This window comes from Alexandromys fortis, unplaced genomic scaffold, assembly GCF_014885135.2.
Source record: "Alexandromys fortis isolate MF-2015 unplaced genomic scaffold, M_Fortis_MF-2015_v1.1 scaffold_3, whole genome shotgun sequence".
In the NCBI taxonomy this organism is placed as follows: domain Eukaryota; kingdom Metazoa; phylum Chordata; class Mammalia; order Rodentia; family Cricetidae; genus Alexandromys; species Alexandromys fortis.
In genome coordinates this window covers 28,465,550-28,480,100 of record NW_026067909.1, presented here as the reverse complement: position 1 = coordinate 28,480,100, position 14,551 = coordinate 28,465,550, and the positions used below count along the sequence as shown (strand labels likewise).

The following is a 14,551-nucleotide window of genomic DNA, read 5'->3' as shown; positions in this document are numbered from 1 at the left end:
TCAGATCTCTTTTGTAGTTGGTCTGGGTACCATTTTCACATCTAGGTGTTGCTGGTGGTAGGGACGCTATCTGAAGACTCTGTCTGTGACTTCTTGTGGAAATGTCACTGAAGCATTCCGGCTCCTGGTTATTTGAGAGTAGGGTGTCCTGCTTCCTTGAGGCCTTTCAGATGCCACCGTGAAGCTCCAGCCTCTGTGAGTGACAGGCCAGGAAAACGAGACTAGAAACAATCCAGCAGGCAGTGTCTCCCCCTCAGAGGAGTCTGTGCAGGTAGACTTTGGTGATCTCAGTGTGAGCAAATCCACATTTACACTGCTTCCTCTTAGGATGATTGAATTGGTTTTCAGTCTTGCATCCCACCACTTCTGGTCTCCTTATCTTCCAGGCCATTAGGATCAGAAAACCTGCTTCTCAGAGGCGCCACACTCAAAAACACGGAGAAGATCTTTGGTAAATATTTTAATTTGCCAACCACTGGTAATCATTTCCAAAATCTAGGACACACTTAGCAAACTAAACTCTACATCACCCTGAGAGACCACTAGATGCCTTAACATACAACAGACTTGGTGCGGGGTGACCTGCTAAGAGATGAGTGTTGTGGTATAATCTGAACCCACGAGCCATGACAGTGAAGATCGTGACTTGCTTGTTAAGGACCTCCTCAGTTCATGACTCAGGAACGTGAAGCTATATCCAGGAAGATATTCACCAAGCATTGTAATGCAGGAGAGTTCTCTAAATCTGCTTGTCGCTGTTAATACCTCCCATTGACAGTGCACTGTTTCCTGTTTTAATTGACTGAAATAACTTTTGAAATATACACTATGCCCTGCTGCCTGATCACCCAGTATATTAGTATTTGGACTGAAGAATATAATGTGAAGATTGGATCTTACACAGGACTCCTGAGTGTGAGGAATCCAGCTTCCTTGAGAAGCTCACTTCCTGGTTAAGTTGGAGATGTGACCTGTTTGTGTGAGCATCCTTTTCTCCAGAGCATGGGCTTCTCACAGACTCTTCTGCTTCCAGGTGTGGCTATCTACACAGGCATGGAGACCAAGATGGCTCTGAACTATCAGTCCAAGTCCCAAAAGAGATCTGCTGTGGAAAAGTAAGGCCACTCCCCTGCTGCCATCACTTTCTAGCCATCACTGGTCCCCGTAGATGCTGCAGTGCCCTTGTGGGACCCACAGTGTCCTGGAAAGCCCAAGCATCCTTGGGGGACCCACAGTGTCCTCAGGGGACCTACAGCATTCTCCAGGGACCCAGAGCATCCTTGGGGGACTCACAGTATCCTGGGGGACCCACAGCATCTTCGGGGGACCCACAGTGTCCTCAGGGGACTCAGCATCCTTAGGGGACTCACAGTATCCTGGGGGACCCACAGCATCCTCGGGGTACCCACAGCATCCTCAGGGGGCCCACAGTGTCCTAGGGGCCCACTCCTGCAGGGACTGGAGCTGCTAACCACAGAGCCCATTACTTGGGAGATTTTCTTGCTTTTCTCCCAGTGAGATAAATGGCCTCACCCATTTCTCTGCTAACACACTACCTGTAAGTCTTTCCCCCAAGTTCTAGTTTTAGATCAATCACAGGTGCCTCATATCCCCAGCCATTGATTCAGGCAAACTTCAAAATGGGGGTCATACTCAGCCCCTTCCATCCCAGGGACTTGATAGGAGCCAAGTGTGTCCCGATGTGGTTTACTGAGGTCACTGTGAGCAGAGTGAATATTTTCCATTAGACAGTAAAGCCCTGACAACTGCCATAACGAGATTAGGCTTAAGAGAAAGTAGAGTCTGAGGTTTTGTCGTCTCTGCCCCTTGCTTGGTGTGGACGGCCTCCATGTCACAGTGTGAAGCAGCGGGAGCTAGTTCATTCCCAGGAGTAGGACACTGGCAGGGACGCTAGGGGTGCCATCCCTGGGCCTGTCTGTGGCCATGTTAAGTGTGAGAATGGGGATGGGCTTTCCATCAGCGAGGATGCTTTGCTTGCAGACATCTGGGTGTGATGCATGCGCTTCAGAAGAAGACAGTGAAAATCACCTTGATTCAGTACAGCCGTGTTCCAGCCTCAGGCACTTCTCTGGTACTCACTTCTTGCTCACCCTAGAGTGAGAATCACCAAGCTCTAAGCTGACTCTGGCTGTGTTCCCATGGTTCAGGAACCTCAGGAGAGGTTCATCAGCCATGTGGCAGCATGTATCTTTTCCTCTCCTCCCATGGCTCTGGTCCTGCATTGGCAAAGGTGGCTGTGAACGAGCTGGAGTTTCATCTTCCTGGGTCAGGCTGGACAGTGCCCTCCAGGGCATTGCTGAGTGCCTGTGCTGTCCCTTCATGGTGAGGAAGGACCAGGAGCGACATCTGAAGGCTGGGCTGTTTCCCTGTAGGTCGATGAATACATTCCTGATCGTGTACCTCTGCATCCTGGTGAGCAAGGCCCTGATCAACACGGTGCTGAAGTACGTGTGGCAGAGTGAGCCCTTCCGAGATGAGCCATGGTACAACCAGAAGACCGAGTCCGAGCGCCAGCGGAATCTGGTATGGAAGCACTTCCCTTGTGTGAGGGAGGTGGCCCTTAGGCCATTGGCACAAAAAAAAAAAGATGGCACCAGGAAACTACAAAGGCAGATTTGCTTCAGGCAGAATGGAGCCTTTTCCCAGGTTAGGACAGAGGCCATCACTGGCACCTGGTGTAGGCAGGTGGGAGCTGCCTGCTGTCCTTGGGTAGTAGAATGGACAAGCCTGGGAAGAAATGTGTAAAGGACCAAAATCATTTTGGTATTTTCAAAACTCAGCATATCATTGAGATAAATGCTGCTTTTTATGGTAAGTTGGGGACAAAAGGCTCTGGCCTCAGAGCAGAGCTATATGCACTGATACCACATCAGGGCCGGTGCAAATGTAGCCCTGTGTGCAAGCACAGACCCTGCATGATGCTGTGTTCCGTCTGACAGATCACCTCTCCCTAATAGCCTCAAAGAGGAGTGAACTATACAGAGAAGTCCCCCAGAGCTGAGTGTGGCGGGCTTGCCTGTAATCCCAGAGAAAGGCGGAGACTGGGGATCGTGAGTTTGAAGAGAAAGTCACTATATAGCAAGGTCCCATCTCATCCTAAGTTTGAGAATTGTTAGTTACAGAAGGACATCATGAGTACTCAAAAGTGGCATTCCCGTTGGGCCCTACTTAGCATGGCCTCTCCACATCCCTGACGGTGTGGTTAGTGTGAGCTTCTGTCCCTGTCCCTCCCCATCTCTCCACCAGCACAGACCTCAGCAAGACATGACAGACAGCGGTTCCCAGTGGGTCTTTGTCTGTGGGTGAAAGTGCTTGTGTTTACTTACCTGACTGGGGTAGGAGCTGACAATCTGAGGTTTCCTGTCCCTTCCATGTGACCTGCCGCTTCCTTATGCAGTCAATGCTCTCAGTTTCTCAGGGCCTTCACCGACTTCCTGGCCTTCATGGTCCTCTTCAATTACATCATCCCGGTGTCCATGTATGTCACAGTGGAGATGCAGAAGTTCCTTGGCTCCTACTTCATCACCTGGGATGAAGACATGTTTGATGAGGAAATGGGGGAAGGGCCTCTGGTTAACACGTCTGATCTAAACGAGGAGTTGGGACAGGTAGGTATCTTCTAGAGACTCTGCCTGCTTTCTTAGCCCTCCTAAGGCTAATTGACTATGCCCTTAGTGGTCTGGGCTCTCCCTGATTACTGGCAGTTCATGCAGGTCTTGCACTCGGCCTGTAGATATGCTGCAATGGTGAAAATCAGACGTAAGGGCAGCAGTGGAAATACACTGACAGTGGTTTTGTTTTTCCTGAGTGTATCTTTTTAAACTTGGTTTACGTAATAACAGTCAATAAGCTTCTTTTAACTTTATCATGTGAAAAAGTGATGATTGCCCTAGCTGAGAGGAGTAAGCACAGTCCCAGGGCTTGCTCACTTATCCTGGGCTTCGTAGCTAGAAGAATACAGAGCGTGGTGGGAGGCCACTCTCACGGCCCTGCTCCCTTCACCTCACAGCAAGCAGGAGGAGCAAACAGAAACTTGGGGCATTTTCCTGGGGCGGTGTGTTGTTGAGTTAATGAATGTGTGGTCTGCAGGACCATAGTCCTTTAGCTCAGAACCAGGGAGTCCTGCGTGGTCTGCGCTGTGATTTCCAGAGCAGTGCAGAACGAGACAGCGGATGTGAGCCGACAGTCACAGCATCTGGGACAGCCATGCAGGGCCTCCCCTCGCGAGGACAGCGCTCATGCACACCACAGCTGTTGCCTGTGCTCTCTGTGAGGCCAGCAGGGTCCCTCAGAGTAAGAGAGGGCTGGGGCTGGCACACACTCAGTCTGCTGACTGCGGACCTCTGTGTTGCTGTATAGGAAAGAATGGTTCCTTCCATCTCATCCAGCCTCATGGGGAGTCTCTGACCTTTTCCCATCCTTACGTCACCAGAAAGGCCTTTTGGCATGTGGCAATTCATTAAATAAATCATCCATTTGAATTGGACCTGCCCTGCAGTTGCCTAGTAATACCATGTAAACAGTCTAGACTGACAGGCACATGTCCCCACCTGCCTTGGGGAAAGCCTCTGTTACTGCAGAGGGCACTGCCTGTCAGAGTTCCAGCTTTCTGATGTGTTCCTCCAGGGTATTTCATGCCCCACCTCCTGCGTAACGCATTGGTCTGTTCTTTAGAAATTAGTTTAGGGCAATGTCCAGGGATGCCCTGGGACAGGATGTCTCTCCCAACCTGGAGTCCATCACAGAATCACAGAATTCAACTGTCCTGTCCTGAGCAAGGCAGGCTGCAGCCTGTGTTCAGTGTGCTGGGCCACTGGGGTCAGGACCAGTCAGTGCCTCCCCAAAGCAGTGGTTTCACCTGGTGCCCAGTGCCTCCCTGTACATCTTGCAGTGCAAGATGGCAGTTCTGTCTGTGAAACAGACACTGCCTACCAGCCAGTGTCTGTGTCTGAAGCAGAAATGACTGCCTTCCAAGTAGACCTCATTCAGGGGCTTTGCACATTTTCCTGTGTGACCCTCCCATCCCTGTCATATGGAGGAGGAGCTGAGGCTGGAAAGGCTTTCCCAGCATCCTAGGAGTTAGGTGTGGAGTCTCTGCCGTCTCTGCCTGTGTCGTGTGCTACAGGTGGATGAGTGAACAGTCTGTGCCTAGCAGGGCAGCTCATGCCTTTGATCACCAGTGTCCTCAGTGGGCACTGATGCAAACTAGCAACAGCACCAGAACTTGACACGATCCAGTGGGGCTTACCCCTGGCCTGCCAGGACGGCCGTCACACGCAGATCATTAGACAGTGTCCACACCACATCAGAGAAGCGAACAGACCAGGCACCATCCACAGACACAGAGGGTGTGGAGTTCTGTGGCAAGTTAGGAGCAGAAGGCATATCCTAGCACAACACAGGTCACATATAGCAGCCCTGTAGCCAGCGTCACACTCCATCAAGAAATGTCAAACTTCCTCTAGGTTTGACGGCAAGATCAGGAGAGGACTCCTGCTCTTCCTCAGCTCCTCAGAAAGGTGCCGCAGGAGAGGAGGAGGAGAGAGGAGATGCACAAACAGGGAAAAAGAAAGTTAAATCGCTCCTGTTTGCAGAGCTGTAGAAAACTCTGAAGACCAACAAGAAACTATTAAAACTCTGCCAGTGGCACCAGGATTTATCCCTAGTGCTTGTACTGGCTTGTTTGGAACCTGTTCTCTTTTGGATGGACACCTTGCTCGGCCTAGGTATAGTAGGGAGGGCCTTGAACCTTCCCCAAAGCTGTGTGCCTTACCCTCTCTGAGGAGTGGATGGGGAGTGTGGAGGGAGGGAGAACTTGGATTGGTATGTATAATGAAAAAAGATAGTTTGTTTTCTTTTAAAAAATAAATTAATTAAAAAAGAACTAATAAATTCAGTAAAGTTGAAGGGTATGAGCTCAAACACATCACACTGGAGTCTAACATTAATGTCAGACCCCAGGATTAAAGACTCTCGCAGACCTGTCTAAAATAGCAATAGCCATGCTTCCTTTGTGTCTTTCGCCAACAGAAATAGTGGGACTTGTGTCTGGGTTTTGACGGGATAGATGGCGCAGCAGTTAGAACACTTAACTGCTTTCTCAGGAGTCCCAAGTTTGGTTACCAGTCCCCTTGTAGGTCAGCACACAGCCACTTAAAATATCAGCTCCCAGGGATCCAACACACTCTCTGGCTCCTACAGGCATCTAAACTCGTGTGTGTATACCCATACACAAACACTCACACATACATATAATTGTTTTGTTTGTTGTTTTGTTTTTCAAGAGAGGATTCCTCTGTATAACAGCTGACTTTCCTAAAAGTAGCTCTGTAAATCACAGATACCTGCCCTTTTCCTCGTGTGTATTCTGTCTTCTAAACCTTTTCCCATCCTGGGAGCCTCAACCTCTCAGCCCCGTAGAGAAAGTTCTTCCTTCTCTCATCTGTGCCGTCCTGCTTAAGGAGAGTCAGGGCTCCCCTCATCCTGCGCTGCACAGACACTTGGAGCCCTGGCTCCCTGGAGGCCAAGTTCTGTGAGGCCACATTGTGTTCCGTCTTGTATTTGTCACCAGTATGAGGAGGGGAGAGCCTCTTCCCCTGAAATGGCACCTGTGTGGGTGAAGGGGGTGCTGTGGGTACCCACACGTGGTAGTGGATCTATCTGGACAGACTCTCAGAAGTTCCTGTCCCACTAGGATTGTAATAGGCTTGGGCTAAGAATTGTCACTTGCCTACATGTCTTACCTTGAGTGTATGGTACCCTCAGGTGGAGTACATTTTCACAGACAAGACGGGCACCCTTACGGAGAACAACATGGCCTTCAAGGAGTGCTGCATCGAGGGCCACGTCTACGTACCTCATGTCATCTGCAATGGGCAGGTCCTTCCCGACTCTTCCGGCATCGATATGATTGATTCTTCCCCAGGAGTCAGTGGAAGGGTAGGTTCAGGCCCTGGGGGTGCAGGGTGTGTCTGTGCTTCATGATCAGGGATGTGAGTAGGTGGGGCACTCTCACTCACACGAGCTGCCCCGCTCATGTGGGCAGTATGACAAAGTCAGTCATCATTGTAGGACTTCGTGAGGTCATGGCTGGACTCTACCATGGTGTGTCCCTTTCCAAGAGGCACGAGGTCTTGACAGTGATTCCTCTGATAGAATTGACCTGGGAGGAAGGGGAAAAAAAAACAGCATAAGTAGGACATGCAGTATTCTGAGAATAGTGTGAATATACACAGTTTGCATGTGTGCAACTTGCATGTGCATACAGATATGTGCGCACACACGTAGACACAAGTGTATTTACATGCACATAGATACATGTGTATATATGATGCACTTGTGCTCACACACATGCATACACACACTAGAGTGCCATGGCCTCGGGTCTTAGTGTCTCCGGTCAAGGTTCAAACCAGCACCAGTTGTGTGGTAACCAAAGGGTAAATCATGACTGCAGAACACTGGCCTGTTAACGACAGATGAACAGTTCACAGTCAGAACCCCTTCAATGCGAGCTCCAATTGATACCATTTTTTCAATAAAGAGGAAGGAGTAGATGCCCCGTGGCCATCCTGAGATCTGCCATAGCTCCACACCCTCCCAAACCAACCCCAAATCCCGCCCACCACATTGGTTGTCAGAGAAGCCTATCATTGGCCTCTCTGCTGCCCAGCTACTGAGGACCTCGGGAATCTGACTACAGGGTGTAGCCATCACTGAGGAAGCTGAACTCTGATCTGGGTCAGCCCACCGTGACCTCATGCACTCTTTTCAGCTCAGCATGGGGCTCCTAGCATCTGCTTCCAGGGCTGTATTAGGACTGAGCTTCAGGCTGCAGGCACACAGCTGGAGATTAAGTCATGTGAAGTGCAGCACTCTTTGCCAGTAGCAGACTGCCCCTGCCACACAGGCGCTGTGGCCAGGACCTGGAGAGTAGGGGGTCCAGGAATGAGTGTGCCAACTGCATAGGTGACATTTTCCCCACAGGACATGACCATCCCTGAGTGTTTATAGCCATGCATTCCTGCTTCCTAGGAGTGTCATTGTGAGCAAAACCCCTTCTTTCAGTCTTCACTGCCTGTTAATACTTATATGAGTTGCCATGGCAACTCTGGAGCATGAAGGACTCCCACGTGCTTCTCTTTTGTAACCACTGAGACAAGCTAATGACAATCCCACCCCCCACCCCCGGGAGGTCTTAGCCTCTGTTTTGTGGGCCTGTCCAATCTGCTGTCTCTTTCATATTTTCCCCATCGCAGGCAGAGGTGTTACAGTTTCCCTGACTGTCTCCACAGGAGCGGGAGGAGCTGTTTTTCAGGGCTCTCTGCCTGTGCCACACCGTCCAGGTGAAGGATGACGATCCTGGGGACGATGTCGATGGTCCCCAGAAATCTCCAGACTCAAAGTCCTGTGTGTATATATCGTCCTCGCCTGATGAGGTTGCCCTGGTTGAAGGTGTGCAGAGGTGAGTCGGACGGCTGGTCTCAGAGTGTTAGTAATGGGTCTGCAACCCAACTGGTGAGTCATTCTAGAAAATTCTGTATTGTGACCTCAGGGCCCTTGCATTTTTTTGTGGAGGTAGCTTTCCTGTCAGCAACATAAGCCCTTGTTGCTGTGTTTTCTGTGCGTATTGCTGTCTAGACAGAGCCCCGTCCCCAGGCCTTTTTTTTTGATCCCAAGATGCCAAGCACCAAGGCCGACTCTCTGCAGCTCTCCCTGTCACCTGACCTGGAGAGCTAACAGCTAGATGCAGTCTCTGCCTGTTACTGTTCTTTCTTTGTGTTGGGTCTTTCCACCCGGGACTTTTACACTGACGAGGGGGTCTTCCTGGAGTTCTTTCTGCTGTGTGAGGTGTGGCATGAGACACAGACATCCAGAAAAACACTCCAGACGTGTGACACAATTTCAGGTCAGGGATATCACTAACCTTCTCAGCTCACAGTTCTTAGGGACCAGCAAACTCCCAGTGCTGCCACCAACAATGTGTGCAGCCTTCAGAGACCGAGAACAGAGAGGACATTTTCATACGTCACCTCTCAGAGTAGTGAGCGGGCTTGTGACTAAGCAAATCTGCTTTTCCTCTAAAGTTTAAGTAGTGGCAAAGATGTGTGAATGATAGTGCCCTTAATAGGTGTGCAGGCCACCCCAGTACGTACGTACGTACACACACACACATACGCACCGTGCATGCCACCACCTCAAGACCCTTGAGGCTAGTTTTAGAAGCATTTATAGCAATAGTTCTCAACCAGTGGATCACAACCCCTTTGGGGGGTCACATATCAGATGTTTACATTATGATTCGTAGCAGTAGCAAAATTACAGTTTTGAAGTAACAGTGAGATAATTTTACGGTTGGGGGTCACCACAACATGAAGAACTGTATTGGAAAAGTTGAGGACCATTGATTTATAGAGAGAAGCCATGACTGCTGCAGGTAGGAAAGTCAGGTCAGGCTGCCCCGCCGTTCATGAGCTCTTCTCCTCCAGGGGTCTTTCTCTCAGCTGAGGACAGTGCCCAGTGGAGCAGGTGGCCATCTTCTCCCATATGCCCAGCCCCTGACTGCTAATGTAGTTGGTGCCGGATGGGCTAGTGTGTTCTGTCCCATCTTTTATTAAAGCTACTCAAGTTCAGACCTTTACTCTCCTGGCAGGTGCCTCATGGCTAGAGGTATTCATTTTTACAGTAGAGGGAGCGTGGGCCAGCATCACTGCAAATAGTCACTATGGGCCTGTATCCTGTCAGATAACTAGGTTGGCCAAGGGCTACATAATTTATATTTTTTTAAATTATTTTTTTTAAAAAGCCCAGAATGTATTTCTCACAGTTTGGGGCTGGGAGGTCCAGGGTCAAAGCATGAGCATCTCAGAGGGTTTCTTCTGTGCCCAGAATGGTGGCAGCTTGGAGAGAGGACGAGAGGGCAGAATTATTCTGTATGTGAGGAACCCTCTCCTGTGGTAGCCATACTCATCATTTCGTGAGGGGCAAAGTCTCCCTGGCCAACCATCCTTGACATTCACACTGGGGTTGTTTCCCCCCGGGGACTTTGGTGGCTGTTCACACTGTGGCAGATAGCCTCTGAGGTTTCTATTTCTACTGAAGTCACTCACCAGTTAGTGAAATGTGGTTAGAAGCAGGAAGTGCAGCCCAGACACATGGTCCTGGCTTTCCACAAGCCACCAGCATCCCCAGAGTGCACCTTCTCAGTGTAGGGCGCAAACTCTTGGGTCATTTTCTGAGGTGGTAAATAAAGTCCCGTGTCCTGGCTCTGTAATGCACCCAGCAACCTGTCCTGATGAAAGTGCTTCCTTAAGAAGGATGGCCCAGTATAAAGTGAAGACTCCCTGGAAGAGGCCTGTCTGGATTTCAGATTCAGCCCTGGGTTTGCCTTCTCTTCCTGCTGCAGGCTTGGTTTCACATATCTGAGACTGAAGGATAATTACATGGAAATACTGAACAGGGAGAATGACATCGAGAGGTGAGGAGCTGTCTGCACGAATTTGTGTCACTGGGAAAGAACTAAGTCTTAATCTTTGAAGTAAGCTGCCCGGGACCGTGTGAGAGGCAAGTCTGCACACTGCAGTGCTTCTGAGGCCCTGTCTGAGCTAGGCCCTGAACTCAGTGGCAGCTCCGGCTCCAGAGCCCCAGCCAGTCTCCCAGAGAGATGGTCAGACTTGCCATGAGAGTTGCAGGCTCTAGCGATATTCTAAGTGAGACACAGATATTACGACCCTTCTGGGCAGAGTCATAGCTTGGACTGACCCATCAGCACTCTTAAGCACTGATCCCAACTCAGGGCTGGAGCTGGGCATCCTCTGAGGCCCAGAACATCCACAAGGGCATCCACACAGTGTGGACAGGGCACAGGGAGAGGTGAGAACACCTCCTTCCTGCTGGTACGATCATTTGGAAATCATTCAAACTCAGCACCTTCTCGGCAGCAGAGAATAAATGCCCCACGTTTCTGTTTCAGATTTGAATTGCTGGAAGTCCTCAGTTTTGACTCTGTGCGTAGAAGAATGAGTGTGATCGTAAAGTCTGCCACAGGTGAGATTTCTCCTGATGTTACATGGTGGTGGATTTATTCTGGTGGGTAATTCTCTAGGACCTACAAGGGTTTAGGACATAAAAACCATTCCACATTTGTACATGTACATGCAGATGCATGCGTATGTGTGTGTACGTTCAGTGGAGTGTTTCTGTGTTACCATAGACAACATGGGCTGTCATTCCGCAGGCATTGCCTCCCCTGTTTTTTTTTTATCTTAGACAGTGTTTCTCACTGACTAGGACAGACTGACTGGCCAGTGAGCCCTAGAAATCCTCCTGCCCCTGCCTCTCCAGCACTGACATTGCAGGTGTATGCTACCTCTCTAAGCATGGGTTCTGGGAATTGAGCCCAGGTCATCATGCTTGCAAGGCAGATTCCTTACCATCTGAGCAGGGTAACTGAATAGGACCTGAGACAGAGTTTCAGAGTAGGCAGCCGAGGGTCGGGTCGGGCTGAGACTTTACTGCAGAGCAGCTGGACTGAGCAGGTGTCATCAGAGCTGGTTTCTCTGCTTGGTGGCTGCTTCTTTGCTGTCTGTTAGTGTCTGTTACCTGGAAGGAGAAATTTCTTTCCTATTGAGAAAAGGAACATGCAAGCCAACACGAAGGTGCTCAGAGCTCCGAGGACAAGGCTAGGGATGTGGAAGATAGAGTTTCCCATGAAGCTTCGTGAGACAAAGGATGGCCTGTCCATGGAAGACTCGCTTTGGGAAGAGTCATGCACTCGCCTCTGGCATTTCCTAGAGTTTGAACACCCCTTTTGGGCCAGGAGCACACCCTTTGCTCTGTTATGCTCACCCTGCCTACCCAACCACTGACCCAGGAAGTATTTGCTCTTCACGGGGAGTATGAGCACCTGGAGCCCTCATTGTTCATGGCTCCTGACTGTCTTGAGACCAGTGGGCTGTAGGAATAAAATGGGGCCCTGGCGTATTTCATGGATTGCACCTCCTTCAGATCTTAGCGTGTTAACTGGTCTTTAGGATGTACTTTGAAATGGTCTCCACACTGCTGTCATTTGTTTTCATTAATAACGAGCTGAAAAGGAAATGTGTCTTCCCGAGTAGTAATTAAATTCAGCATTGTTTTCTCCCTTGTCTTCCAGGAGAAATTTACTTGTTTTGCAAAGGAGCAGATTCCTCAATATTTCCCCGGGTCATAGAAGGCAAAGTGGACCAGGTCCGGTCCAGAGTCGAGCGCAATGCAGTGGTAAGACGCTGCCCCGTTCCAGCCCTGTGGCTTTCTATGCTGGAGGCCATCCTCCCATTTAGCCGTTCTCCTGCAGAGGCAGCTCACATCCTCTCAGCTGTTCCTCCCAGGACTGAGGAGCTAGAGAGACCCCATGCCTGGGATTAGATGACTTTCTGCTGCGACCTGCAGAGGCTGTACTAGATAGACATTCAGATACAGCTCGGCCACATCCCCTCAGAGAAGGTCCCCGTGTGGTGCTGCAAAAGGCGTGTGCTGGCTTCACTGAACTTATTAGGACAAACTGGTGTTCACTTTCATTAAGTGGGCACATTGGGGATTCTGACACCTTCTGCCCACGGTCACCTCCAGGAGCATCACTAGAGACACACTTTGTGTTAATGAGAACACTGACATAGTGCATACTGCATTGTTCTAGATGGTTCTCCACACCGGAGAATCATTTTCCTTAAGGGAAGTAGTTAATTGTGTTTAAAGTACATCTTCTTAAAATACTTTATTGAGCTATAGTCGATATATTAGTGTGTTCATCTTAAAGAGAAAAGTGGGTAGCTTTTGATTCACACTTTTAAAAGCCTTGCCACACAGTGTCCCCCAGACCTTTGTGTTCCCCCCGGTCAGCTCCCATCAGCCCCCACTGTTTGCCGTCACTGGTCACTGTAGATGAGCCCTGACCCTCTGGCGTGGTCTTATCAGTAGCATCACAGCGTCCTTTTCCCGCTGAGCAGCCCATCCGTGCTGATGCCTGACTTACTCATTTGTTCACCTGTTGATGGACATTTGAGACTGAAGCCCAGCGAGAACTGTGGGTCCTGGTTTAGACAGCCCTTCTCTTAGGAAATGTCGTGCTGTGCTGGGCTTGCTCTCCGTGTTATGTTTTCTTTGCTGCTTTCCCGTGGATGGTCTCTGGTTGTGGTGAGTCTGTGTGCGGTGATTCTCTTTTCCTGCTCGGGAGTCTGGAGTGTGCTCAGTAGGCCTTTACCAAGATGGGGAATTCTTCAGTACTACAGTTTTAATGGCCTGCATCCCACTCCCATCCCCATCACTTGGTCTACCGTAGCTGGCTAGTTGATCCCTCTGGGCATGGACGCCATCCTGTACGCAGGCCACAGTGCGAACTTCACCCTCTGGGCTGCTGGATCTTTCTCACCTCCTGCAGCTCTAGAATTTTATTCAGAGAAGTGGCCAAGCTCCTCAGAAAACGCTTGTTCCTTCAAGCTGTGGCTTCATGTTGTTTGATGGATTTGGAACAGTGCTCTGCCTGGCGCCTTTGGGAATTTCCTGTCAGCCTCCTGATGACTCGTGCCTGACCTCTGAGCCTGTCCATCCATTGTCCTCTTCCAGATACTTCAGGGCCATTGGTTCTTACAGTGCCTATCTTAGGGTTTCTGTTGCTGTGTGTGGTAATTTAAACATAATTGGCCCCCATAATCTCATGGGAGGTGGCAGTATTAGGATGTGTGGCTTCGTTGGAGTGGATATGGCCTTGCTGGAGGAAGTGTGTTACTGTGGGTGTGGGCTTTGAGGTTTTCTATGCTCGGAATACTGCCCAGTATATGTCAGACCATTTCCTGTTGCCTGTAAGAGCAGGACTCTTGGCTACTCCTACAGCACCACGTCTGCCTGCACACCGCCATGCCTCCGTCGTGATGATAATGGACTGAATCTCTGAACTGAGAGCCAACCTCCCCAACTAGCTTTATGGTCATGCTGTTTCATCACAGCAGTGGAAACCCTAAGTAAGACACTGTGGCGAAACACTTTGACCAAAACAACTTGGGGAGGAAAGGGTTCATGTCCCAATCATAGTCCATCGTGAAGGGAACTTCGGACAGGAAATGAAACAGGGAAACATGTCCTGGAATGCTTAGCCCCATCCTATAGGTCAGGTAATTCAAAACTTCTGCCTGAGTTCTCCAGCCCACACCCAGCCCAGCAGTTCCTCAGGGAGCAAACTGAGGACCTGCAGGTCCCACATTCATACCATTATTATTAAACAGCTGAAGCTTTACACTGAAGACGGCTGCAGGTGATGCTGAGAGGACCATTTTCCCTTCAAATCCAGTCGCCCATTTCTTCCTCAGTTGCCTGTTTTGAGCGTCATAATTAAATTGTGCCAAATACAAGATTAGGAAGACTTTGCCTTGTATTTTTCTAAGAACTCTATATTTCTAGGTTTTAAATTTAAAACATTGATCTTATGGGTTATGGTAGGCAAAGGGGACTGTCTTATTTTTTATAAGTGGGTGTTGTTTATTGAGCATCATTGTTG

At 49.7% G+C, this 14,551-nt stretch overlaps 1 protein-coding gene across 9 annotated transcripts in view; it reads left to right on the top strand.

Moving 5' to 3' along the window:
• Positions 1-14,551, top strand: part of Atp11a (ATPase phospholipid transporting 11A) — a 107,721-nt gene that overhangs the window by 66,310 nt on the left and 26,860 nt on the right. For 8 of the 9 annotated variants that reach the window (XR_007590863.1, XR_007590864.1, XM_050137458.1 and 5 more), the window contains exons 9-17: positions 387-451; positions 1,034-1,115; positions 2,394-2,544; positions 3,432-3,629; positions 6,787-6,960; positions 8,316-8,485; positions 10,427-10,498; positions 10,994-11,067; positions 12,176-12,279. Coding sequence is in view for 7 of the 9 variants with exons in the window: in XM_050137458.1 (XP_049993415.1) it covers positions 387-451; positions 1,034-1,115; positions 2,394-2,544; positions 3,432-3,629; positions 6,787-6,960; positions 8,316-8,485; positions 10,427-10,498; positions 10,994-11,067; positions 12,176-12,279 (1,090 nt within the window). In the remaining 2 variants the exon portion in view is untranslated. The remainder of the gene's footprint in view (positions 1-386; positions 452-1,033; positions 1,116-2,393; positions 2,545-3,431; positions 3,630-6,786; positions 6,961-8,315; positions 8,486-10,426; positions 10,499-10,993; positions 11,068-12,175; positions 12,280-14,551) is intronic. The other variant, XM_050137464.1, reaches the window with a different exon arrangement.